Source organism: Engystomops pustulosus, chromosome 4, assembly GCF_040894005.1.
Source record: "Engystomops pustulosus chromosome 4, aEngPut4.maternal, whole genome shotgun sequence".
NCBI classification, from domain to species: Eukaryota; Metazoa; Chordata; class Amphibia; order Anura; family Leptodactylidae; genus Engystomops; species Engystomops pustulosus.
The window spans coordinates 124,183,504-124,211,252 of record NC_092414.1 but is presented as its reverse complement, the minus strand read 5'-3'; the positions used below and the strand labels follow the sequence as shown (position 1 = coordinate 124,211,252).

At 44.0% G+C, this 27,749-nt stretch overlaps 1 protein-coding gene across 1 annotated transcript in view; it reads left to right on the top strand.

Moving 5' to 3' along the window:
* Positions 1–2,112: 2,112 nt before the first annotated feature.
* The window catches only part of ELAPOR2 (endosome-lysosome associated apoptosis and autophagy regulator family member 2), an 83,465-nt gene continuing 57,828 nt past the window's right edge, over positions 2,113–27,749 (top strand). The window contains exon 1 of the mRNA XM_072147293.1: positions 2,113–2,335. Coding sequence (XP_072003394.1) covers positions 2,246–2,335 — 90 coding nt within the window. The 5' untranslated portion in view covers positions 2,113–2,245. The remainder of the gene's footprint in view (positions 2,336–27,749) is intronic.

Here is a 27,749-nt window from a genome sequence, read left to right as displayed (position 1 = left end):
ATCTCATGTCCCTCCACAGGCACAGTATATAGTAGTGACACACAGCTGAGCAGGCAGCGCTCTGTACCACCACCATGTCCCTCCCAAGGTACAGTATATAGCAGTGGCACCCAGCTGGGCAGGCAATGATGTGTACCCCACATGTCCCTCCCAAGACAAATTATATATATGTTGCACAAAGCTGGGGAGGCAGTGCAGTGTCTGTCCATGTCCCTCCCCAGGCAACGTATATAGCATGTACATCCCATGTCCCTCCCCAGGCAACATTTATAGCTATGTACACCCTATGTCCCTCCCCAGGCACAGTATATAGTAGTGACACACAGCTGAGCAGGCAGCGTTCTGTACACCCCATGTCCCTCCCCAGGCAAAGTATATAGCAGTGGCACCCAGCTGGGCAGGCAGAGCTCTGTACACCCCATGTCCCTCCCTAAGCACAGTATATAGCAGTGTACATCCCCATATCCCTACCCAGGCACAATATAATAGCAGTGTACACCCCATGTCTCTCCCCGGGCACAGTATATAGCAGTGGCACACAGCTGGGCAGGCAGTGCTGTATACACACCATGTCCCTCCCTAGGCACAGTATAAAGCAGTGGCACACAGCTGGGCAGACAGAGCTCTGTACACCCCATGTCCCTCCCCAGGCACAGTATATAGCAGTGGCACACAGCTGGGCAGGCAGTGCTGTATACACATCGTGTTCCTCCCCAGGCACAGTATATGGCAGTGGCACACAGCTGGGCAGGCAGTGCTGTATACACCCCATATCTCTCCACAGGCACAGTATATAGCAGTGGCACACAGCTGGGTAGGCAGAGCTCTGTACACCCCATGTCCCTCCCCAGGCACAGTATATAGCAGTGTACACCCCATGTCTCTCCCCAGGCACAGTATATAGCAGTGTACACCCCATACATCTTCCCAGGCACAGTATATAGCAGTGTACACCCCATATATCTTCCCAGGCACAGTAAATAGCAGTGGCACACAGCTGGGCAGACAGTGCTCTGTACACCCCATGTCCCTCCCCAGGCACAGTATATAGCAGTGTACACCCCATATATCTTCCCAGGCACAGTATATAGCAGTGGCACACAGCTGGGCAGGAAGTGCTGTATACACCCCATGCCCCTCCCCAGGCACAGTATATAGAAGTGGCACACAGCTGGGCAGGCAGTGCTGTATACACCCCATGTCCCTCCCCAGGCAAAGTATATAGCAGTGGCACACAGCTGGGCAGGCAGTGCTGTATACACATCGGGGCAGATTTATCAAGCTGTCTGAAAGTCAGAATATTCCAAGTTGCCCATGGCAACCAATCACAGCTCAGCTTTCATTTTACCAGTGCTCATGAATATTTTAAAGGGGAGCTGTGATTGGTTGCCATGGGCAACTAGAAATATTCTGACTTTCAGACAGCTTGATAAATCTGCCCCATCGTGTTCCTCCCCAGGCACAGTATATAGCAGTGGCACACAGCTGGGCAGGAAGTGCTGTATACACCCCATGTCCCTCCCCAGGCACAGTATATAGCAGTGGCACACAGCTGGGCAGGCAGTGCTCTGTACACCCCATGTCCCTCTCCAGGCACAATATATAGCAGTGTACACCCCATATATCTTCCCAGGCACAGTATATAGCAGTGGTACACAGCTGGGCAGGCAGTGCTCTGTACACCCCATGTCCCTCCCCAGGCACAGTATATAGCAGTGGCACACAGCTGGGCAGGCAGTGCTCTGTACACCCCATGTCCCTCTCCAGGCACAATATATAGCAGTGTACACCCCATATATCTTCCCAGGCACAGTATATAGCAGTGGTACACAGCTGGGCAGGCAGTGCTCTGTACACCCCATGTCCCTCCCCAGGCACAGTATATAGCAGTGGCACACAGCTGGGCAGGCAGTGCTCTGTACACCCCATGTCCCTCTCCTGGCACAATATATAGCAGTGTACACCCCATACATCTTCCCAGGCACAGTATATAGCAGTGGTACACAGCTGGGCAGGCAGTGCTCTGTACACCCCATGTCCCTCCCCAGGCACAGTATCTAGCAGTGGCACACAGCTGGGCAGGCAGAGCTCTGTACACCCCATGTCCCTCCCCTCATGACGTCACCGGCCGGCGTTGTCACTCTGCTATTAGCAGCATGAGCAGGTGAAGGAGCATCATCATCCTCATCGTATGCCTGGAATGGTAAGAGCCTAGAAGCAGGCGGACCCGCTCATCACATCCACCATGGGACTCTTCTGCTGGACTGGATGCTTCGCCCTCTGCCTGCAGCTGGTCCTGGGCACAGCTCTCAGCCATTTACCAGCTTGTAATGAGGTGAGCTGCAGATTTATTCTAAGCCTATTATGTGGCATGCGTCCATAGCTCCCATTGAGCAGAGCAGTCATTGTGCACAACCCTCTGTATGTTTACACTACATCTATTCAGATGGCTGCTGCCTTAGAGAGGAGGCAAATCCCTATTATTAGCCATCTATGGGTTAACCCTCCAGATGCCAGAGAGGTAGTAGCGTATGTGACAGGCCATTCATATATATAATGCTGCTGACTGGCCCTTTAAATAGCAAGACTGTACTATGTGCAAAGATTGTGCATGCTAAATCCTCAATGATACATGTGATCCATTTTATTTGTAGTCATCATTGACTCTACCCCTCCCCAGCAATGTCTGCCTATTATATGGGTGTATGATGGGAATCACATGCATCTACACAACCCTGCACATTTCTGTAACTCAGCACTCTCCACTAGTACAGGGAAAGGGTTGCATTTACTTTGGCATATCCTAACTGGACAAAGGGAGCCTGGCTTCCTGCACGCATTACACAAGCCAAGTTAATGGGCTATGCTGCAGAGCCTGTTAAAAACACAACTTAAAGGAGATCTGACATACTGGTGTGTGCCCCTGTGGTAGGATCTGCCTTTTTTTAGCTTTTTATGCACAGTTTTTAATAAAAAAAAAAAAAAGCTTTAAAAATTATGCAAATGATCCTGAGGGGCTCTGTTGCTGTTAATGGAGCCTGTAGATCCTCAGGTTCATTTGCATAATTTTTAAAGCTTTTTTTCTTAAAAACAAGCGCATAAGAAGCTAAAAGAAGTACAGATCCTGCCAGAGGGGGCACAATATTTCATCCAGGTGGTAGATGTCCTTTAATAATTTTCATGTAAGTCCAGATAAGTTACAGTTACACTATGCTCTGGGGTCTGTGTGCAGTGATTGTATAAAAGGAGTGAGTGCAATTCCCCTTTTAGAAGAGAACAAAGCTGTGGCTATGACCAATAGTTATTGTATCATGATACCTCCTGCCATAAAACTGTTTGGCTGTGACTATGGGCTTGCAATCAGCAATGTCATAAGTATGTGGTATGTGCTGCCTGTTGTAGGAGGGAGAATAATTTTGAGTGTTAAGAGAAGTTCAAGCAGCAGAGAAGCTTCCGATTAAACCAACAAGTGTTTCTGTACAGTCCTTGTATATTTAGATTTTTATCAACACATAAATACAATGTTATTGTGAGGATTGGCCGTACATTACTGGTGGCTAAAGAGGTAACAAAAAGTATAAGAGGGCCAAATCATGATTCAATGATACAAAGGAGTCTTTGTATTTTATCTTTAATTCACCAACCAGGACCAGTTTCCATTTAACTTATTAATGTCATGGGGCTTGGTAGAGGAAAGGGGGATGGGGCCCTGGAGCAATGAATCCCAACAAGCAGGTCTGGCTTCCTCTATAGTATATGCACACAGATAACCCGGAAAATCCTCATGATATGTGTCAACACAATTTGCATATTCTAGGATATTCTATGATATTATTGATACATTGTAGAGTTAAGGTTATTCTGGGGAATTGTGGGAGCTGGGGAGGGAATTTATCAAGCGTGGTTCTCGAAAGTCAGAAAAAAAAGTGTTTTTTTTTTTGTTTTTTTACTATGTTTTGGACTTGTGGGTTGTTATATTCTAAATGTAACAAATGTCCGTTTTTAAGATGCAGCGCAATTTCGCTCCAGTGCGTGGTTAGAAAGTGTAGCATATCAGGATAGATTTGTTAGATTTAAAGATGCATTAACATTATTTGATACTTTAGACACAAATATATGCAAAGTCCCTCTCCTGAGAAATCTTCCTCATAGTGTGACATATGTTAGTAAAGTATGAAAGGACTTAGTGTGCTTGTCATGCAGCAAGCAGTAAGGTGTGTAATATTTACTTTGGGAATTGAATTGGATATTGATATGTCACTAATTTGAGTAAGTACCACCCCAACACATAATCCAGGCACACACATGTGCTAGCCTCATATCACTACTATCAGAAACTAAACAAATGCAAATGCATGTACACACAATGCCCCTCACATCTACAAAGAGTACACCATTAGGGTGTCATAGTAAATAATTTAGCATGGAGACCATATGGCACAGTGTGAGGTATATAGCATTTTACTCAATATGTATTAAATGCAGGAGGGTGGGGGCAGTGAAAATAGAAAGTGGAGAACGCCTGTTATTTGACAAGAATGAGACTCCTATCCTTCCACATATACAAAAAAATACAATTGAATGGTCTTCGTATATGTTAAACTTTAATTGTTAGAAAGAATTTGATGCCTATTTTAGTATCCTTCCAGCTATATAATAGGATTCATGTGACTGCAAGCAATAGTTCTTCATAGCTAGTATATCAAATATTGTCAAACGCACACAACCTATTATGCCTCCAACAACTGATATATGGTCCCATATCATAGCACATATCACACGAAAAAAAACTTCAAATAATTTCAGCAAACCTGCAGTTCGATCAACAGCTTACACCAGACCCAGGGGTAAAAGTCTAAATATTATCACGTTTGTTGTAAGAGCCTATAGCAATCCATCACCTCTACAGTACCTAAAGGAAACCTGTCAGCAGAAATATACCTAATAAATCACTACTAGTATGTTGTGAAACAGCTGAACACCTTCCAGACCGTGTTTCTTTCATGGCCAAGGGTGGTGGCATCACCCAGAAAATCAACTTTGAAGTGAGTGTAAATTTGTTGTATAAGGTCAAGGAGGTCAGAGATTTTAACACTGAATCACTGTAATCGTCCTGCACCCAGACGCATCATAAACTAGATCTCCTGAAGTCTGGTGCATGATGTAATTCACGGGAGGAGGTGCTCAGAGGCAGGGAGAGCTTGACTTCACTGTTAAACTCTCCACCTCCTTGACTTTATACAGCCAATTTAGATTTCACTTCAAAGTTTGGGTGATGGAACTATGATGGGCTATGACAGAAACATTATTTGTAAGGTGTAAAGCTGCTAAACAACATACTGGTAGTAGTTTATTAGGACAGTTTCTGATGACAGGTTCCCTTTAAAGGCATTATATGAAATCAGTATTATGTTATTATTGGCCTCAGGTGGCATAAGACAAACAAAATAGCAAATTTACACCTCTGTTATGACCACTGGTTCAGCTTGGCTCCTCAATCTATAGGGTGTAGCATGTGTGTGTTCTTCAAGTAATGTAGCAGCTAAGATTCTGCAGTTATGGAAGACCTGAGGCAAGGGCAGATGGAAGTCTTAGCTGGCAACACAATGCAAAAAATAAGGAATACTGGATTCAGTTCACCATTGTCTTTACTTCTGTAACAGCCATTGCACAAGATATTAGGGAAAAGCTGAGCTGGGACAGTAAGTGAAATATTCAGCAATGTGGACTCCAGTTAGATTGGTATAAAACTACTTTTTTATTTCATAGCAGTTAAAAAAAAATCTTGGTACCAAACAACACATGAGTCTAGAGGGTCTGACTTAGAGCTGGGACCTGGTTTTCGGTTGGCAACTTATACGAGGGTGGTTCAATAAGTACCTGTGTTTGACGACAGAGGGCGTTCCTGAGGGAAGTTGGTGTTATCATCGTGAGCTGCCATCTATCAAACGATGGCAAAATAAATTGCAGACTGATTGATAGGTTAGTTTGGATTTGGCAGCCATTGAGTAAGACGTGATTTTTGCTAAGATGGAAAAAGAGCAGTATCGTTTGGTAATTTGCTTTTTGTTTTTGGATGGGAAAAAATGCGAGGAGATAAAAGCAAAGTTGGATGCTGTTTATGGGGACACTTCGCCATCTATGACTACAGTTAGATATTGGGTCAACTAATTTAAATGTGGGCGAACATCCGTTTTTTTTGAGGAGCGACCAGGATGCCCGACAGACATGGTTACCGAGGAAATCATTCAAAAAGTCCACGACATGATACTTGCTGATCGACGAACGAAAGTGCGCAAAGTAGCAGAGGCCGTAAGTATGTCGACCAGAACGGCAATTAATATTTTACATGATAAGTTGGTGATAAAAAAATTGTCGGCCCGATGGGTGCCACGATTGCTCATGGTGGACAACAAGTGGATGAGGCTGTTAACTTAAAAGCAGTGTTTGGAGCAATTTAAGCGGGATCCCAAGGAGTTTTTGCATCCAGTTGTCACTGTTGATGAAACCTGGATTCATTACACACCAGAAACTAAGCAACAATCAAAACAATTTATTTCTCACAGTGAATCTGCTCCAAAGAAGGCAAAGACGGTCCCATCGGCTGGAGAGGTCATGGTGACAATTTTTTGGGATGCGAACGGCGTCATCCTCATGGATTGTTTAGAAAAAGGAAGAACGATCACTAGACAATACTAGTGAGTTATTGGACCGCTTCGACGGAATTTAAGGAAACACGGCCGCATTTAGCGAAAAAGAAGATGCTGTTTCAACACGATAAGACACCAGCACATTCACCCGGAGTTGTTGCCGCCAAACTTCATGGATTGCGTTATGAAATGCTGCCGCACCTGCGTATTCACCTGATCTGGCTCCCTGCAACTTTTTCTTGTTCCCTAATATGGAGAAATGGCTCGCAGGAAAAAAATTAAGCTCATACGAGGAAGCCATCGCCGAGACAGAGGTGTATTTTGGAGAGTTCGACTAATCCTATTTTTTGGAGGGGTTCAAAAAATGGCAGGAACATTGGGAGAAGTGTATCTTTTTACAGGGGTCTACATTGAAATATATATATATTTATTTTTTTTTAAAATGTTGTCTTCATTTCTAACATGGGTACCTATTGAACTGCCCTCGTATTGTAACATGTACCAAACATTTTACAGACTACGACTAAGAATCGAAACTCGCTAGACATTCTATTTTGGTGCCCAGATTTTTAACTGCTATAAAATAAAGAAATGTTTTTATACCTACCCTTATTTCGTGTCGACATTTCTAAAGATTTTGCTTATTTGTAATTATTAGCCCTCATGCACATGGATATTTTTGGACCATGTCCTAGCCTTTGTTTCAGTTGATAGCACATGTTCCCATATTTCTATGAGTTCATTCACATGGCCATGGTTTTTATGAGCTTACTGCCCAAACCACAAAACTCAAAGCAGGTTCTATTCCTGCCGTATTCAGGCTGTCTCATAGAAGTCTATTGCAAAGTGAAAAATATGGATACAACAACGGGTGTCAAACTTGTGGCATGATTATACGTCTTACTTTTTTGGGATTTTTTTGTGGATCCAACCCACTAACTGCTGCGATCAAGCACGAGGGAGGCAGCTAATAGACAGAGGGAACTGGGTAGCTAGGAAGTTTTCACGGCATCCGGAGGTCTGACGAAGACCTCTGTGTTTGCAATGTATGGTGGCCTATTAGGCCCGGTACAAGACTGGGTCTAATAGGCAAACTGTTAGTAAAAGACTGACAGAGACACTGCAGTACAGAAGTACTGCAATGTACTGTATGAGGGATCAAGGTATCCGTAGTGTAGGACAGCAAGAAAAAAGTTAGTAAGTTTTTGAAATTTTTCTTTTAAAAAAAAAACAGTACAAAAATCACCCATTTCCCTGTATATAATTACCATATATTGTGTTAAACAAATAAAATAACACCCCCACAAACACACACAAAATTGCTATTGTAGTGTCCGTAGCAACCTGAAAGTATTCGGGTATATTTAGAGGAATTGTCCTGGTAAGCTCTTTTAATTTGACTGATGATTATTTATCTTCAGTTATCATCCATTCAAGGTTTCTGTTATTTTAGTCTATAATGGTATAGACTAAGGGACTTCACTAGCCTAATATATATTCCCGGAGCAAAGTGTTCCCTTGTCCACTTGTAAGCAACAATACAGAAGGCAACTGAGGTGTCAGATTACATAGAAAATGGTGCAGGATGGGAAATTACAAGAACAAAGCCTCCTCCCAGTAACTGAAAGTGCACAGCTAAAGATAGCAGATGATTGGAGAGATGCAACTGCCACCAAACACTCGTTGTGTGCTTGTGAGATGTTCCAGCAGGCACATGATGCGAGTTACACGCATAAAACTCATGAGCAGTAGGCCTAAGCCCTCATAAATGTCCCCCACTGAGCAAGAGATGCTGAGTGTTACAAATTATATGTGTGACCGAATACAGTGAGCACACGAGGAAGTGATGATTTTTAAGGATCTGACTTGCAGACAACCCCTAGTTACGTACGGACCCCTCTGCCCACTGTGACCTCTAGTAAAGCTCTCTGGATGCTTTATTTTAGTCGGAGGCTGCAATGACCAGCTGTAAGGTGTCTGTAATGAAGCATTATTGATAATACTTGTTCCCATGACAGCACAAATTTTTGAAAATCCAATTCTCACAAAAACATTTTTTTCCTGGATTTACCATTATAAAATTTTCCTGTTCCAACTTAGATACAAATTCAACTTAATTACAAACCTAAAGAACCTATTTTGTACGTAACCTGCCTGTGCAAAAAGATTCCCTGGTAAGTAATACTAAGCACTCATCCCAGTAATCCATTAATCCTGGTTCACATACCCGCTCTTATCCTTGTGTGAAAGCTCATACTTTGTAGTGATCCTTGTTTACAATGGTTTCCTATGACCAGTTTTGGCTATTGGTGGTGGTTTATTTTGTAATGGATAGTATTTGGCATGTACTTATTTTGTGACTCTCTTTGGCTAATGTGAGGCACCTGTAGGCAGAGGTCACGCTAACATTTTTCTGGAAGGGTAATAATACTCCTCTCACCATTTTTGAGGAGTATTTTTAGCTGAGGAAGAGTAGGAAATTTTTAGTAATACAAATATATAACTGCTAGTCGTGTATATATATCTATTAATGATCTAATAAACATCTATTAACCCCTTCCTGACGTGCACCGTACTCGTGGGCCGAGCCCTCTCCATAGCCGGTAAGTCTTTGCTGCATACTGCAGCAAAGGCTTACCGGTAACACCCGCGATCGGTGTTTTCGCATGGGTGCCGCCATCTTGTCGCGGATCGTCGCTCCCCGATGACGTCACGGGGAACGGCGATCTGTCGCCATGGTAGCCTCGGGTGTTCCGAATACCCGAGGCTACTTCGTTTTAACCCATGCATTACGATTTGCTAATTGCACATTGTAATGCATGGGGAGTAAAATCCACATATACTGCCATACAGTAGTATGGCAGTATATGATAGGATGAATCAGACTACCTAGGGTTAGAGTACCCTAGGGAGTCTGAAAAATAGTAAAAGTAAAAATAAAAAAAAGTTTAAAAAAAAAATTATAATAAAAAAACCTAAAAATTCAAATCACCCCCCTTTCCCTAGAACTGATATAAATATAAATAAACAGTAAAAATCATAAACACATTAGGTATCGCCGCGTCCAAAAATGCCCGATCTATCAAAATATAATAACATTTTTTCACTGCGTTTAACCCCGTAACGGAAAATAGCGTCCAAAGTCGAAAATGGCATTTCTTTGTCATTTTGAAAAATATAAAAAAATTCATAAAAAGTGATCAAAAGGTCGCACAGTCCAAAAAATTATAGCAATGAAAACGCCATCAAAATTCGCAAAAAATTACACTACCCACAGCTCCGTACACCAAAGTATGAAAAAGTTATTGGCGCCAGAAGATGGCAAAATTAAAAAAAAATATTTTGTACAGGAGGTTTTAATTTTTTTAAATGTATGAAAACATTATAAAACCTATACAAATTTGGTATCCACTTGTTCGTACCGACCCAAAGAATAAAGTAGACATGTCCTTTGGGGCGCACAGTGAAAGCTGTAAAATCCAAGCCCACAAGAAAACGTCGCAAATGTGGTTTTTCACCATTTTCACTGCATTTGGAATTTTTTTCCCGCCTCCCAGTACACGCCATGGAATATTAAGTACTGCCACTATGAAGTGCAATTTGTTACACAGAAAATAAGCCATAACACAGCTCTTTATGTGGAAAAATAAAAAAGTTATAGATTTTTGAAGTTGGTGAGTGAAAAATGGAAGTGAAAAAACTAAAAAAAGGCCAAGTCGTTAAGGGGTTAATACAAGAAAATCATTAAAGCCCGAGTTTTTTTTTTGCCACAAGTGGTGCACAACTTTTCCATTGTCTTAACCTACAGAGCGGACGAGGGCTGACACCGGCCCCCGAAGAAAAAATAACACTGTACTCATCTTTCCAACGTCCCCATAGGTCCTCTTCTGTCTCAGACAGAAGAGGACCTATGGGTGACGTCAGAAAGGTGAGTTTTGTCTTTATGTTTTTAGTTGACTCGAGTATAAGCAGAGTTAGGGTTTTTGAGCACAAATTTTGTGCAGAAAAACTTGGCTTATACTCGAGTATATAAGGTAATTTTTTTTTTAATTACAAATTTTTTTTACAGGGGCAAATATGTTGACTGCTAATCCTATATATAGGTCACAGATAATAGTTATCTAATGGCAACAGTCCATTGGATCACTGTTATCAGTGATGTATATACAGAGACCTGCAGGGAGGAACACACACACACAGCACCTGGCACACTCACTACACACAGCATACCCAATACACATAGGGCACACTCACTACACATAGCATACCCACTACACATAGCACACTCACAGCACCTGGCACACTCACTACACACAGCATACCCACTACACATAGGGCACACTCACTACACATAGTACCTGGCACACTCACTACACACAGTATACCCACTACACATAGGGCACACTCACTACACACAGCATACCCACTACACATAGGGCACACTCACTACACATAGTACCTGGCACACTCACTACACACAGCATACCCACTACACATAGGGCACACTCACTACACATAGTACCTGGCACACTCACTACACACAGTATACCCACTACACATAGGGCACACTCACTACACATAGTACCTGGCAAACTCACTCACGAACCACTCAGCCTGCGCGCTGCAGGAAATAATTGCCATGCGTACTTTGACGCATGGCAATTATTTTGGGGGGTAATGGCACCTCAGCATGCGTCTATGACGCTTGGTGAGGCGTTAATGCGACCTCTGCCTGTGGGATAGGTATTTTACTTTCACACAGTAAAGGACACTTTTACCTTGTGGAGAGGTTATCTAAGCAAGAAGATGTCTGAATGTGTCATATTTCCCCCTGCATAAGAAAGATCAAATGCATAAAGACAATAGAATAAGTTTATAAATCATCACCTATTCACATGATCACAACCAAACTACAGGCATACAAGGTATGTAGGTTTGTTCTTAAGTTGAATTTGTATGTAAGTCGGAACTATATATTTTTGTCATTGTAATCCCAGCCAGAACTTTTTTGGTCTCTGTGACAATTGGATTTTAAAAATGTTGGGTTGTCATAAGAATCAATATTAACACTAAAGCTTCATTACAGACACCTGTGATAACTGTTACAGCTGTTTATTGTAGCCTAGGACTAAAGCACAATAAATGACCAATATCCAGAGGTCCGTTTGTAACTAGGGGTCGTATGTAAGTCGAGTGTTCTTAAGTAGGGGACCGCCTGTAATCTCCTTTATTTAAATCCCATTGTACAAATGACATAATATATAACATGGGTGGAATACAATATACTATGATATTCCATCAATGTTTGATAATACATCCTCAACATCCTCAGGTGGAGAAAGCTGCTTATTGAATAAAGATATTTGTGTGCTTTCGCTAGTTTTCTGGTGCAAATATTGACCAAGTTTCCACTGGATTCTCTGTAGAAAACATCCTTACATTCATCAATGGGGGTTTCTGTCTGGAATCTGATGGAAAGGAGGGCCTGACTTTTTTTTTTTTCCTGAAGCAAATTTTTCAACTTGCAAAGGAAACCCCTGCTGGGGGTGTACCACAGTGAGAACATATCTTACGTCTGTTGTCCTACTTGTGTCACATTTTGTAGAATAAGTTTTATTATTGTTATGAGGGCTCTCCTATTTTCACAGATGCCTCACTGTGCCATGGATTTCTATGGGTATGTTCACATTGGCTTTTATTTTCACTAAAACGTTGTCTGTGGGAAAACTTTGAAACCAGTTCCTTGATTTTCACTGATGCGGGTCATGGAAAGGTAATAGAAGTCTATGGGCAAAAAAATCTGATGACAGGTCAGTTTTTTTTTTTACTGATGAGTCTGAGGCTGTTATGTTTTCAAAGCAATGTTAAACCTTCAGTTGTTTGAGACAAAACGGAGACAGAACCACCCAAACCGCCACCTATATTACAATCCACTACTGATGGATAGATAGATTTAACAATGAGATGTGTTGCCTATGTTATTGGATTTTGTCAGGATTCGAGATGAGTGGATCTTCTGGACCACCACAGGAGATGGTACTAGCCGACACCCGGGACTAGAGTCTAAGTGGCACCTGGTCTTCACAGAGCCCGCCGCAAAGCGGGATGGTCTTGCTGCGGCAGGGTACCGCCAGATCGTTCCACAGATGCGACTAGCCCACAGTGGCAGCCGAGGTCGAGGTACCTTAGCAGAAGATGGTCGGGTCCAGGCACAGGGTCAGGGCAGACGGCAGAGATGCAAAGTCAAGTCCAATCCGTGATCAGCAACGGGAGGTCCAGGCAGATGGGAACGGTAACACAGGCACACGGGACACAGGAACACAGCAACGCAGGAACACAGCAACACCGAGGAACTCTGGTAACACGGAACACGGAGGGATTCTGGTAACACAGTAACACGGCAACACAGGACTCAGGAGCAGGAACACACTGGAACGCAGTAATACTCAGGAATGTCGCAAGGAAGCTTTATCAATAGCGTAAACGCAAAGATCCGGCAAGGGACACAGGAAGGGGCTGGGATTTAACAGAGAAGGCAGCAGGCACCAATTATCGGCCATTCTCCCTTTAAATATTACAGAGCCGGTCCGCACGCGGCCTAGGAGACCGGGAGGCCTGGACAGGTGAGTTAGCCCCCGGAGCCTGCCTGCCCGCAGAGTATGGCACATGAGTGCACCTGCGACCCGGTATATGGGTCACAGGAGCACCCGTGACAGTGACCGATTTGAGCAGAGCTTTTTATATAAGGAGATCTGTAGCCGTCCTGTTTTGTACCAGCAGCTATGATCAAGGACTAGTCTGCATTGTAGTGAGCAGATGTGCTAAGTGGTGTCTGCTCATTTATTTAAATAAATACATTTACATTGATTTTTTTTTTTTTAGAAACTACTATGGTATTAATGGATCGTCTGAGTAAACAGACTGTGTGTAAAGAACATACGAAATCCATTAATGAAGTGCAGTGCTGCAGGTTGTAGTGCTCTCTTCTTTATGAATAAAGGTTACAGTATATACTCGAATATAAGCCGAGGTACCTAATTTTACCACCAAAAACTGGGAAAACCTATTGACTTGAGTATAAGCCAAGGGTGGGAAATGCATTGGTCACAGCCTTCCCAGTATATAGCTCGCCACCCCTCTGCAGTATATAGCCTGCCTGCCTCCCTTAGTGCATAGCCTGCCAGACCCCTGTATTATGTAGCCTACCAGCCCCCTGTATTATGTAGACTGCCAGCCAGCCCCCTGTATTATGTAGACTGCCAGCCAGCCCCCTGTATTATGTAGACTGCCAGCCAGCCCCCTGTATTATGTAGACTGCCAGCCAGCCCCCTGTAGTATGTAGCCTGCCAGCCCCCTGTAGTATGTAGCCTGCCAGCCCCCTGTAGTATGTAGCCTGCCAGCCCCCTGTAGTATACAGCCTGCCAGCCCCCTGTAGTATACAGCCTGTCAGCCCCCAGTAATATACAGCCTGCCAGCCCCCCACAGTATATAGCCTGCCAACCCCCCTTGAAGTACATAGCCTGCCCACTGTAGCGTATAGCTTGCCTGTTATAAAAAAAATAAATAAAGATTACTCACCATTCCGACGGCCCGGGCAGCTGCTCTTCTATCTTCATCTGTGCGTCAGGTCAGCGACAGCTCCATCGGCATCGTCTCTTCTTTCTTCATGCTGGTGCAGGTCCAAGACAGGTCATATACCCAACTATAAGCCGAATGGGGAATTTTCTGCACAAAGAATGTGCTGAAAAACGAGGCTTATACTTGAGTACATTTGGTACACATCTTTTTGCAAATCAACATATAGTACATAATGGGTGACCGAAAGCAACCGTAGCATTCAACTTAATTTGTTGTGACTTTTTTATTTTTTTCATAGAAAATCCTGATGTTGTTTGAAAACAAATTTCTGCAATTAAACTAAGCAAACTTTCCTGGATCAACCAGTTTTACATATGTTATAAGGGGTGGAGACCTCTAGACATGATCTGGAGCCAGGCTTTGTTTATTGAGGTGTGGTGATGTGAGCAGCCTTCTCCCTCTGGCAATTCATTTAGCATAATTTTGTATAAGTTTGTGTGTCTGGTTCAGTAGCCAGGTTCCTCAGTGTAGCCTGTTTATTTAAACCAGGCGTTACCATTGTCCTGTTAATGATTTGGAGCAACCCTTCAATTTCTTTTAAACACAACTCCCCAACTAATGATTAGGTGAAAAGATAATTGCCCTTTGTCTTTACCAGTAGTTGGCAATCTACATAATTTGGAAAACCTACAATGTGTGGAGGAGTCTGTGAGAACTTCATATTGTAGCCAGCAAATGAGTTGTTTCCAGTCTAATGCTGGTCATATTCATCATATCAATAGTGTGTGAACAATGCCCTATGGTGATCTTGCAAATTAGCTGAGCATTGACGGAACCACCCAATCCTGCCCTGACTTTAGAATTAAAGGAAACCTACCACTTGTAGTGGCAGGTTTCTGATGGAAATACCGGGCACCAGCTCAGGGTGAGCTGGTGCCGGAGCTTATTTTCGTTAGTGTTTTAAACCGCGGTATCACCTAGTAAAGGTGATGAATGGATGGTCTTGCATGTTGGATTGTGCGACATGTGAGCTACCACCAACAGCTTGATCCAGTTGTCACATTTAAAACACATGCCTGTACATACTACACTTGTATATGGGAAGGGTTCTGTAAACCTAGCTGAAGACTAGAATTGTGGTCCTTGTGCTACCTGTACATTGTGGGGAATCATTCTGGCAGACTCTAGGTAGAAGCAGGGTCACACACAGGTTTGAATTCCAAATCAAGTGTTTTATTCACATTTCAATGTCAAAACAATCCAGGGCTTTTACCATGCAGCTTTCAGATAGCGGATAGTGGTTCTCCCAAACAACACCTCTCACTTTCTCACAACATGGTTACCAAATGGACCCACATTACACAGATGTGGTAATGAGTGAACTGCTTCATATGCTATTTCTGTTTATAATACACAGATTTAGATACTATTATACAGAATGGGCTCCAATAAACTCCACAGGAATTAAAAATCATACATTTGTTATGGATGCATTTCAGACCATTTTTAAAATGTCCATTTGAATACGGCCTTGGTTAAATCTGATTTTGGGATATGTAATCAGGTGACAATCTGTAGAAATATACAACATACCCCCAATGTTTCTTGGGTCTCCATTTTGGTGTCATTCATTGTACAGAATAGTGAAGTGATTTTCTTTATGTAATCTGCCACAGAGACCCCTAACGGATGAGTATATTTTTTGGATCTTGTAAGAATCCTGTCCATTCTCTTTTCTGGCCTTTTGGTTTTGTGAAAAAGGCTGCTTCTTTTTCAGAATTGTTTGTTCATACAATGGCTGTTTAACATTTCACAGAGATTTTCTAGTCACTCGTACTATCAAAAGCAACATGGCAAGGTGAGATGTGACACAATGTGGCATTATACTGGACAATCTCACATATGTTTAGTAGATGATAACCCGGCAACTGTACATGCTATCTTGTTTTAATAGTTTTACAACATGTTGTAGTTGATTGGAATTCTCATTTATTATGACAGAGCTTAGTACATTGCAGAGATAACATTAGTAGCTTCTGGTGTTGACGTGACATTGTGTCTGTCTACTGATCAAACAAAGAAAGACCTTCCATCTGTGATGCATCTATCAACTTGTTTGGTGATCATTCCATGTGTTAATTCCTTGTTATGCCACACTTAACAGTTCTTCGTTCATTTTGGCAGAATCTGCAAAGGCAGTTCCTTAAGAACCTATATCATCTACTGTATATATGAACATAGTCTTAGAAAGTTACCACTATAGCTGCATTTTAGCAGGCAAAAACTTTGGTGTACTACTCTTAATGAAAGAGAGAACAGGCTTGCCTTCTGTTTACCAGGAAACTGCAGCAAGAAGGAAGCTTGTTTCCAAGTAGTAGTGTAAGAACACAGGGAACTTAAAGTGCTGTAAATGTTTAACCCTTAAACAAGCCAGTCCTTTACTTATGAGTTAACCAGGGAAAACAAGTGCAACGATTGGGGCTATATTCAAACATTGCACTTCTATTGCATTTTAATAAGCAATTCAGGACCATTGAGGAGGATTTATTCCCGATCATAGATACATTTAGACCTAAATGCTGGCAATGAGGAACTGGCAACACATTTTTTTTGTTCCATTCAACAATGGTAATTTTGTGTAGCAATAATTCAGCAGTGTGTGTCCCCAAACTAATACATTCACAACTTATTTTTCAGGCAAATGGGGATTTCCACCCCAATACTATTGATGCCTATTGTAGAGGATTAGCTTTGGCAGAGGTAGGAAAATTGGCTTTGAGAGACCTAGACTGGGAAAAAGACTTAAAAGGTTTCAAAAACAGGACTGGACAGTGCTTTAAAAACACAGTCTTTGAAAGCAAAACACAAAAGCTCGTTGTCCGAGCATTAACTAAATATAAGTTAATCCTGACTATAATAGCAGGTACCTTCTTACCACTCGCTGCCATGTTTGCAGTCCCAGACTTTTAAAGTCTCTGCTCTCATGCAGTGCTCTGCAGTCAACTTCTGGAGACAGAGAGCCAGACCCACAGTCTGCACATTTTTTTATGCACCTGCTTACACTATTGTTAGAGCTTGATCTATCTGTAGAGTCGGATTTGGTAAGCCAAAATTTTGACGACAACACCTACTCTGACTACTCTGACTCCACAGCCCTATTTTCCTGATCACTGTAGCAGTTCTAACATGAGAGCAGACATTTCTTCCCAGTACCTTTTACTCTGATCTGTAGCAGAGGAGCTTCACTACTGTGCATGTACATAATGTGTAGCCACATTCATCTCAATTAGCTTGTCAAGTTGCGTACTGCACCCTGCTGAAAAAGTCTAATGAGCGCTTCCATAACTGATGCAATTGTTCATTGGTGCAGGAGGCCAGGTAGTAGTGAGTGCAGCTGCAAACACTCCCAGGTCCTCTCCTGTCACTCCTCTTTCAGTGTCCAGGCTCCTGATGCTGGCTGAATACACCGGCAAAAGGCCTCAGGAGCAGGAAAGGACCCAGAAGTGGTAAGTACTTGTTAGCTGTACTGCACTGCTCCCAAGTCCTCTCCTGCTCGCAACACGGTTCTTCTCTGGGTGCTAATTCCGGCACATACAACCAGCAGGGGACACAGATTTGAGTGGCACTTAGAAGAGAGAAGATGCTGCAGTGTAGTGCAGGGAGCAGAAGAGGAGCCAGAAAAGGAGAGGTTTTATTTATTTTAGCCCTGGGCAGAGGTCACATTAACACCTGCACAAGGCCCAAGTTCCAGCCGTAGACTCATCTGGGGGGTTGTGGGTGTCAGTCATTGTCTGGGGGGTGTTTAATGCATGATGAAGATTACTACTATTGCTGTAATTGGCTATATAATCACAGAAAACAGTGGCAGTAATTATTTTCTTGTATATTTAGACGACTACCATATATACTTGTGTTTTAAGTCTAGTTTTTCAGTGCAAAAATGTGCTGAAAACCCCCAACTTGGCTTATACACCAGTGTATAAAAAGAATAAAGGCTTAGACATACTTTTCTAGCTGCTTCAATGTAGCACAGACCATAACATACCGTACGTACCATATGATACAACTTTATTGATCCTCGGAGGGGAAATTATATAGCCCCATTCACACGACCGTCGTGAGGAGGAAATTTGCAGCTGGATATACGTCCCCATAGACGGCTACGTGTGGCATCATACCGAAATGTCCAAGGGGAAAAGATAGAGCATGCTGTATCTTTTCCCCCGTACAGGCCGTGCAGCACTGTTTTCTATGGAGTGGGGAGCAGTGAGCAGTGCCCCCCTCCTCCTCTCCAGCGGGTCACTGAATTCTCGGCCTGCTACGAGCCGGGAATGTGGCCTATGCTTGTGTGAATGTGGCCTATGTTTGTATAAACATGAGTGGTGTACCTGTAACAAAAGCTCTGGTGACAGAGGGCATAGATAATACCTGGTGAATAACAGCTGTGTGCACATACTGTATGCTCCTCTAACCTCCTTATCACTATGCGTGACTGCATTTACAGCTACATAATCCTGAATGATGTTGTGTTACACCCTTCCTACTTAAACATAAAATGACACAATTACTAATCTGCTCAATTGTGTACACACTCCCAATAGTTTGTTTGGCTAATGTATGCAAAAGAAAGTCTGTTACATATTTTTATAGGTTAGTGAACCACATGGATTCCATAAAATTGAGGGTACTAAATGAGCTGCCCATTTCACTACAAAACATGTTAATGCGTAAATGCTTTTTGTGGTATATACACTATTTGATTTCTTTTAAAATAATCCAAAGCAAAAACTGTTTGGGCTAGACCACACGGCTATGGTCCATCATTGAATAACGAACAATGGTGTAGCCAGATTTTAAAGGCTGAAATTGCATGAAGCTTAGGATATATTTTGTGATAAAGCCTTTAAATGGAACACTTGTTTGAAATGACCAGAGTTTGCGTTAACGCCTGTAAAAAATGTCATAGGTGCTTGCACTGGCAATTTTACTTCTTCAAAAAAAAGTCTGTGTGATAAATCTGCATGGGACTTTTTTCCACACTTTTTTTCAGCCTCTTTATGTTCCTTCACTGCTACACCTCGTGGCCTGAGGAAAATCTTGTTACTCAATTGTTAGTTATTCAATGTTACAGTCACATGACTTTGTATACAGACCGGGAACTTTACCAGTCTCCATGACACAGGAGTAGAAGTGTGCAGTCAGGCTGTCACACTAGGGCAGCCCCCTGGTTTACAGCACTCATACTGAGCTCTGATGGAGTGGGAAGCATGTAGGGAAGATGGAATGTGCATACAGGACACTGATAGTAGAGATCATATGGAATGTTACCATCATCTGACACGTACATAAAATATATATATAATTCTGCTCTCTACTAGATAGTGGCCCAGTTTAGGAGGGGCACCATAACCCACATTCTGGTCTTGGTGGTGGCTTGACTTTGTCAGTCAAAGTCTAGTCTTAGACATTGTCAGCCATAGTCTTGACTTGGGGGGGGGGGGGCATCATGTATGTCAGCCATAGTCTGATCTGGGGGGTGTAGATAGGATCGGCCATAGACTGGTTTGGGGGGAGGACATTTTAAAAAGTCACAATCCCAGTAAAAGTGCAAAATGTGGAATAAGATCTCAGGAAAGTCTTAGAGGCATAAAGACATAAGGCACATTTCCTTTAAAAGTTGTCTGTATTTTATCCCAGCTCTGTATTCATAACTCTTGCCACAATGTGGATGGCTTCTACACATTACAGTGTAGAAAAGCGCCTACATTTTTCTTGGACAGTTTTTCCCAGTCACTTAATGGAGGTCAAAATTAGTGCATGTGACCAGTCCCATGGTGATATGTAAACCTATTTTCTTAAAGGGATTTTCTGGTCACAGAAAACTATCTCCCATCCACAGGGGTCCTATGACAATTGGGATATGTTGTCCAAACAAATGAATGGAGCTGTAGGAAGAGCCTGCATGCTGCTGCACCATGCATCTATTGTACCACAAGAAGTATCTGCTACATTATGGCTCCAACTGTGCCATAGGTAAATGCCTGTCACCAGAATACCCTTTTAACAGTGTAGGATAAGGAAGTAGATGTGCATATGCTGTTTGTCTATACAGTGATATGTGTCAGGGCCATACACTAGCATGCATAAACTTTTATATTTCCAAGAAAAGAGTCAAGCACATGTTACAGGGAACCTTATTTCTTTTATCTTTTCCAAATCAAACGGTAAGCTATCTACTATTAAAATGAGATATAGTAATAATATAATTTAATATTACACACTGACAATACAAACTATATAAAGCCTTTTGTGTTTCTGCTGTTGAACTGCAATCTGTGTCTATTTCCTGGCGATGAAACAAATTTCCTGGAGAGTTACCTCACTAAATTCTTCTTTCCATAAAATTTGAAGAAAAGCGCACACACCTAAATTTTTGTTATGCCTTATTCCTGTTTTCATATGAAAATCATTTTCAAACATGTATATCACATTATTTTTTAGCATTATTAAAGAGAAACTGTTATCAGTTTTGATCTTACAAAGATGCAGACAGTGTTAAGTAGCAGCCCTGGAGGGCAATCATATCACTGTCTATTATAAGTAGCTGCAGGATTGTGAAAAGTGAATTTAAAATCCAGAATTTCAGCTCCTGCAAGTGCTGTGGCAATAGAAGCTTATGTGGAGCAGATGCAGAAGGCAGTGAATTGCTGGCCATTTGTTTCATTACGCATCAAAAGAAAGCAGACCCAAGACTGTGCTATGAAAATAAGTAAAAATAAAAATATACTGTTTTCAATTTTCTACCTAGAAGCACTCTAAAGTGGACCATACATTTTATTCATCTGTTTCGAAAACTGCCATAAACATTGCATAACACAAGCATATGTTTTCCATATGAACAGGGGGGGGTAATCTGATGTTAGACACCTACCTCTGCTATCGGATTATCTCTCCTGAGAACAGAGGTTTGGCTTGTTCAAATTCAACTTTTACTCAATAGTTGCCATCAAGAAATAGGTTACGCTGCTGAAAATAGGTGAATAGGCCAACATTTTTCAAGATCAGGCACAATGCCTATTATGGTTTCTACTTCCCATGCACCCCTATACACACAAATATGATGGTATCATGCCCAAAATGTAGAACAGACATGTGAACTGGCCTTTGGCATTTTGACTAAGAAGAGTTAGAAATTACATCAAACCCCCTGGCAAGTATCCACTGTGCCACGTATTGCACAGCAAATGTCTTGTTAGTGCAGAAATGTTGCAGTTGAAATACTTAATGAGGTTAGACAGACTAGAAACAATAAGGCACAAAGGAAAACGAGCAATGACCGTTTGTAGAAGTTGAAAATCTTTATTAAATCACACTTGACTATATAGGAAATAATATACCTGTATTTTTCGGCCTATAAAATACTGTAACCAGTTCCACCATTAAAATACACAATGGTGCAATGTAGTACAGTCAGTCCCCGGGTTACGTACAAGATAGGGTCCGGAGGTTTGTTTTTAAGTTAAATTTGTATTTAAGTCGAAACTGTATATTTTATTATTGTAGATCCAGACAAAAAAAAAATGGCCCCAGTGACAATTGGAGTTTAAACATTTCTTGCTGTAATGGGACCAAGGATTATCAATGAAGCTTCATTACAGACACCTTACAGCTGATTATTGCAATCTGGGACTATAGTAAAGCATTCAGAAAGCTTCACCAGAGATCAGAGGGGTCTGTCTGTAACTATGGGTGGTCTGTAAGTCAGGTGTCCTTAAGTAGGGGACCGCCTGTACTATTGAAAGGCATCATGGTGGTAGCTCTTCAAATCTTACTCTTCAAAGTATTTTATTGGGATTAACAGTAGAAAGACTGGACCTAGTGGGTCTATATATGCACCATATATATTTTTATGCCCAAATATGGATATTTAAGTATTTTTAAAAGCTGGAAGAATGGAAATTGACAAGAATGTTCCATTTGCTGCAATTCCAGCATTGCAGACCAAAGGTCTCTAGTAGAGATGAGCGAGCACTAAAATGCTCGGGTACTCGTTATTCGAGACGAACTTTTCCCGATGCTCGAGTGCTCGTTTCGAGTAACGAGCCCCATTGAAGTCAATGGGAGACTCGAGCATTTTTCAAGGGGACCAAGGCTCTGCACAGGGAAGCTTGGCCAAACACCTGGGAACCTCAGAAAAGGATGGAAACACCACGGAAATGGACAGGGAACAGCAGGGGCAGCATGCATGGATGCCTCTGAGGCTGCTTAATCGCACCATTATGCCAAAATTATGGGCAACAGCATGGCCATGACAGAGTGACAGAATGAAGCTAGATAGCATCTAAAACATCCAATAATTGACCCTGACACTATAGGGGACGGCATGCAGAGGCAGCGGCAGCAGCGGAAGGCTAGAGAGTGGCATGGCGACATACCCTAAATGGACTCAGGCTTCAAACCAATGGGTAGCAGAGAGGAACCAAAGAAGGTGAGCAAGAAGCGCTCAAATAATATTGGTACATGATAAAAGTTTGCCAGTATATTTTGTGGATTACACAGCAGGGTGGCGACAAAGTTAACATGGAAGCCATGAAAACAATCCAAAATTCTGCCTGACACAGCTCGTTTGATAAGGGGACGATGTATGGAGGCAGTGAACTAGTAGTAGATTAAAGGTACTGCAGTTAAAACTATGTTAGTTGGTTCTTGGCATGGAGCTGGCGCTCCGCTGCCAGGCGAGCTTTCGCCAATCCAAGCCCCTGTCTCTAGGCTACTCCCCAAACAGCACTTCTAAGAACCTTTCGGATAAGATCAAGTGTAGTAGCGTTCTTATAAGTTTGGGATATGGCGGGTGAGGGGAATGTAAACATCTGCGCAAGAAGCGCTGAAATAATATCCGTAAATGAAAAAAGTTTTCCAGTATATTTTGTGGCTTACACAGCAGGGTGGCGACAAAGTTAACAAGTTTGATGTGGAATGCCCTGCAATAGCTCTTGGGCGGTGTGCCTTTTATCACCTAGGCTCAGCAGTTTGAGCACCGCCTGCTGTCGCTTAGCAACGGCACTGCTGCTGTGCCTAGAGCTACCGACTGATGGCGCCATGCCCACGGATGGTAATTCGGAGGAGGAGGAGGTGGAGGAGGGGTGGGAGGATTTGGAGGTATAGTAGGCCTTTGAGACCTGGACCGAGGTAGGCCCCGCAATCCTCTGCGTCGGCAGTATATGACCAGCCCCAGGGTCAGACTCGGTCCCAGCCTGCACCAAGTTAAGTGTAGTAGCGTTCTTATAAGTTTGGAATATGGCGGGTGAGGGGAATGTAAACAGATGCGCAAGAAGCGCATGATGCGCATGGAGCTGGCGCTCCGCTGCTAGGCGAGCTTTCGCCAATCCAAGCCCCTGTCTCTAGGCTACTCCCCAAACAGCACTTCTAAGAACCTTTTGTATAAGATCAAGTGTAGTAGCGTTCTTATAAGTTTAGGATATGGCGGGTGAGGGGAATGTAAACAGATGCGCAAGAAGCGCATGATGCGCATGGAGCTGGCGCTCCGCTGCTAGGCGAGCTTTCGCCAATCCAAGCCCCTGTCTCTAGGCTACTCCCCAAACAGCACTTCTAAGAACCTTTTGTATAAGATCAAGTGTAGTAGCGTTCTTATAAGTTTAGGATATGGCGGGTGAGGGGAATGTAAACAGATGCGCAAGAAGCGCTGAAATAATATCCGTAAATGGTAAAAGTTTGCCAGTGTATTTTGTGGATAACACAGCAGGGTGGCGACAAAGTTAACAACTTTGATGTGGAATCCATGAAAACAACCCAAATTTCGGCCTGACAAACCTCGTTTGATAAAGGGACGATGTATGGAGGCAGCTATATGGACGACTTTTGGAGGTAGCAATGGAGACAACGTGTGGAGGCTGCTATGGAGACAATTCAATTTGGATAGTGCCTGTATGTGGCAGTCCAAAAAATTTTTCAAACCAGAGGAGCAGGTAGGTGGCCCTCCAGAAAAATGGAATAGATTGAGTGCCTGTATGTGGCAGTCCAAAAAATTTTTCAAACCAGAGGAGCAGGTAGGTGGCCCTCCAGAAAAATGGAATAGATTGAGTGCCTGTATGTGGCAGTCCAAAAAAGTTTTCAAACCAGAGGAGCAGGTAGGTGGCCCTCCAGAAAAATGGAATAGATTGAGTGCCTGTATGTGGCAGTCCAAAAAAGTTTTTAAACCAGAGGAGCAGGTAGGTGGCCCTCCAGAAAAATGGAATAGATTGAGTGCCTGTATGTGGCAGTCCAAAAAAGTTTTTAAACCAGAGGAGCAGGTAGGTGGCCCTCCAGAAAAATGGAATAGATTGAGTGCCTGTATGTGGCAGTCCCAAAAAATTGTTTAAAACAGAGGACCGGAAAGGTGGCCCTCCAGAAAAATTGAATAGATTGAGTGCCTGTATGTGGCACTCCCAAAAATTGTTTAAAACAGAGGACCGTGTCGGTGGCCCTCCAGAAAAATTAAATGCATAAAGTACTATACCTAGAGCCAGTGGGCCCTGTCAAAAAACAGCCAGTTTCCTCTGCTTTACTGTAGAAAGAGGAGGAGAAGGAGGAAAATGAGGAGGAGGAGGAGTGGATAAATTATTCAGGTTGAGCTTCCTTCACCTGCTGGAGATTTGAAATTAGGAGAAATCCATGCTTTATTCATCTTGATAAGCGTCAGCCTGTCAGCGCTGTCAGTCGACAGGCGTGTACGCTTATCGGTGATGATGCCACCAGCTGCACTGAAAACCCACTCTGACAAGACGCTAGCGGCAGGGCAGGCAAGAACCTCCAAGGCGTAGAGCGCCAGTTCGTGCCACATGTCCAGCTTTGAAACCCAGTAGTTGTAGGGAGCTGTGTGATCATTTAGGACGATGGTATGGTCAGCTACGTACTCCCTCACCATCTTTCTGTAAAGATCAGCCCTACTCTGCCGAGACTGGGGACAGGTGACAGTGTCTTGCTGGGGTGACATAAAGCTGGCAAAAGCCTTGTAAAGCGTACCCTTGCCAGTGCTGGACAAGCTGCCTGCTCGCCTACTCTCCCTCGCTACTTGTCCCGCAGAACTACGCACTCTGCCGCTAGCGCTGTCAGAAGGGAAATACTGTTTCAGCTTGTGCACCAGGGCCTGCTGGTATTCATGCATTCTCACACTCCTTTCCTCTCCAGGGATGAGAGTGGAAAGATTTTGCTTGTACCATGGGTCCAGGAGAGTGAACACCCAGTAATCGGTGCTGGAATAAATTCTTTGAACGCGAGGGTCACGGGATAGGCAGCCTAGCATGAAATCTGCCATATGCGCCAGAGTACCAACGCGTAAGAATTCACTCCCCTCACTGGCCTGACTGTCCATTTCCTCCTCCTCCAACTCCTCCAACTCCTCTTCTTCTGCCCATACACGCTCAACAGTGTAGGACTCAACAATGGTCCCCTCTTGTGTCTCGCCAACATTCTCCTCCTCTTCCTCCTCATCCTCCTCCACCTCCACCTCCTCCGATATGCGCTGAGAAACAGACCTAAGGGTGCTTTGGCTATCAACAAGGGAATCTTCTTCCCCTGTCTCTTGTGAGGAGCGCAAAGCTTCCGACTTCATGCTGACCAGAGAGTTTTTCAACAGGCCAAGCAGCGGGATGGTGAGGCTGATGATGGCGGCATCGCCACTGACCATCTGTGTTGACTCCTCAAAGTTACTCAGCACCTGACAGATATCAGACATCCACGTCCACTCCTCATTGTAGACTTGAGGAAGCTGACTGACCTGACTACCAGTTCTGGTGGAAGTTGACATCTGGCAGTCTACAATCGCTCGGCGCTGCTGGTAAACTCTGGATAACATGGTCAGTGTTGAATTCCACCTCGTGGGCACGTCGCACAACAGTCGGTGAGCGGGCAGTTGGAGGCGGCGCTGCGCTGCCCTGAGAGTGGCAGCATCTGTGCTGGACTTCCTGAAATGCGCACAGATGCGGCGCACCTTCGTGAGCAAATCAGACAGATTGGGGTATGTCTTGAGGAAACGCTGAACTATCAGATTTAACACATGGGCCAGGCATGGCACATGTGTCAGTCTGCCGAGTTGCAGAGCCGCCACCAGGTTACGGCCGTTGTCACACACAACCATGCCTGGCTTCAGGTTCAGCGGTGCCAGCCACAGATCAGTCTGCGCCGTTATGCCCTGTAATAGTTCTTGGGCGGTGTGCCTTTTATCGCCTAGGCTCAGCAGTTTGAGCACCGCCTGCTGTCGCTTAGCGACGGCACTGCTGCTGTGCCTAGAGCTACCGACTGATGGCGCCATGCCCACGGATGGTCGTTCGGAGGAGGAGGTGGAGGAGGGGTGGGAGGAGGAGGAGGCATAGTAGGCCTCAAACACCTGGACCGAGGTAGGCCCCGCAATCCTCGGCGTCGGCAGTATATGACCAGCCGCAGGGTCACACTCGGTCCCAGCCTCCACCAAGTTAACCCAATGTGCCGTCAGAGATATATAGTGGCCCTGCCCGGCAGCACTCGTCCACGTGTCCGTGGTCAGGTGGACCTTGTCAGAAACGGCGTTGGTCAGGGCACGGATTATGTTGTCTGACACGTGCTGGTGCAGGGCTGGGACGGCACATCGGGAAAAGTAGTGGCGGCTGGGGACCGAATACCGAGGGGCGGCCGCCGCCATGAGGCTGCGAAAGGCCTCGGTCTCTACTAGCCTATAGGGCAGCATCTCCAGGCTTAGCAATCTGGAAATGTGCACATTAAGGGCTTGGGCGTGCGGGTGGGTTGCACTATATTTGCGTTTCCGCTCCAGCGTCTGGGGTATGGAGAGCTGAACGCTGGTGGATGCTGTGGAGGATCGTGGAGGTGACGATGGGGTTTTTGTGGCAGGGTCCTGGGCAGGGGGCTGACTATCAGCTGACACAGGGGAAGGAGCAGTGGTGTGCACGGCCGGAGGTGAACGCGCTTGTTGCCACTGAGTGGGGTGTTTAGCATTCATATGCCTGCGCATACTGGTGGTAGTTAAGCTAGTAGTGGTGGAACCCCTGCTGATCCTGGTTTGGCAAATGTGGCACACCACAGTCCGTCGGTCATCCGGTGTTTCCTTAAAGAACCTCCAGACTTCTGAAAATCTAGCCCTCGCCGCAGGAGCCCTCGCCACGGGAGCTTCACTAGTTGACACATTTGGCGCTGATGCACCAGCTCTGGCCCTGCCTCTCCGTCTGGCCCCACCACTGCCTCTTCCAACCTGTTCTGGTCGAGGACTCTCCTCCGTCTCAGAAGCACTGTGTTCACCCGGCCTCTCAACCCAGCTTGGGTCTGTCACCTCATCATCCTCCGATCCCTCAGTCTGCTCCCCCCTCGGACTTCCTGCCCTGACAACAACTTCCCCACTGTCTGACAACCGTGTCTCCTCATCGTCGGACACCTCTTTACACACTTCTTCCACTACGTCAACAAGGTCATCATCACCCACAGACTGCGACTGGTGGAAAACCTGGGCATCAGAAAATTGCTCATCAGCAACCG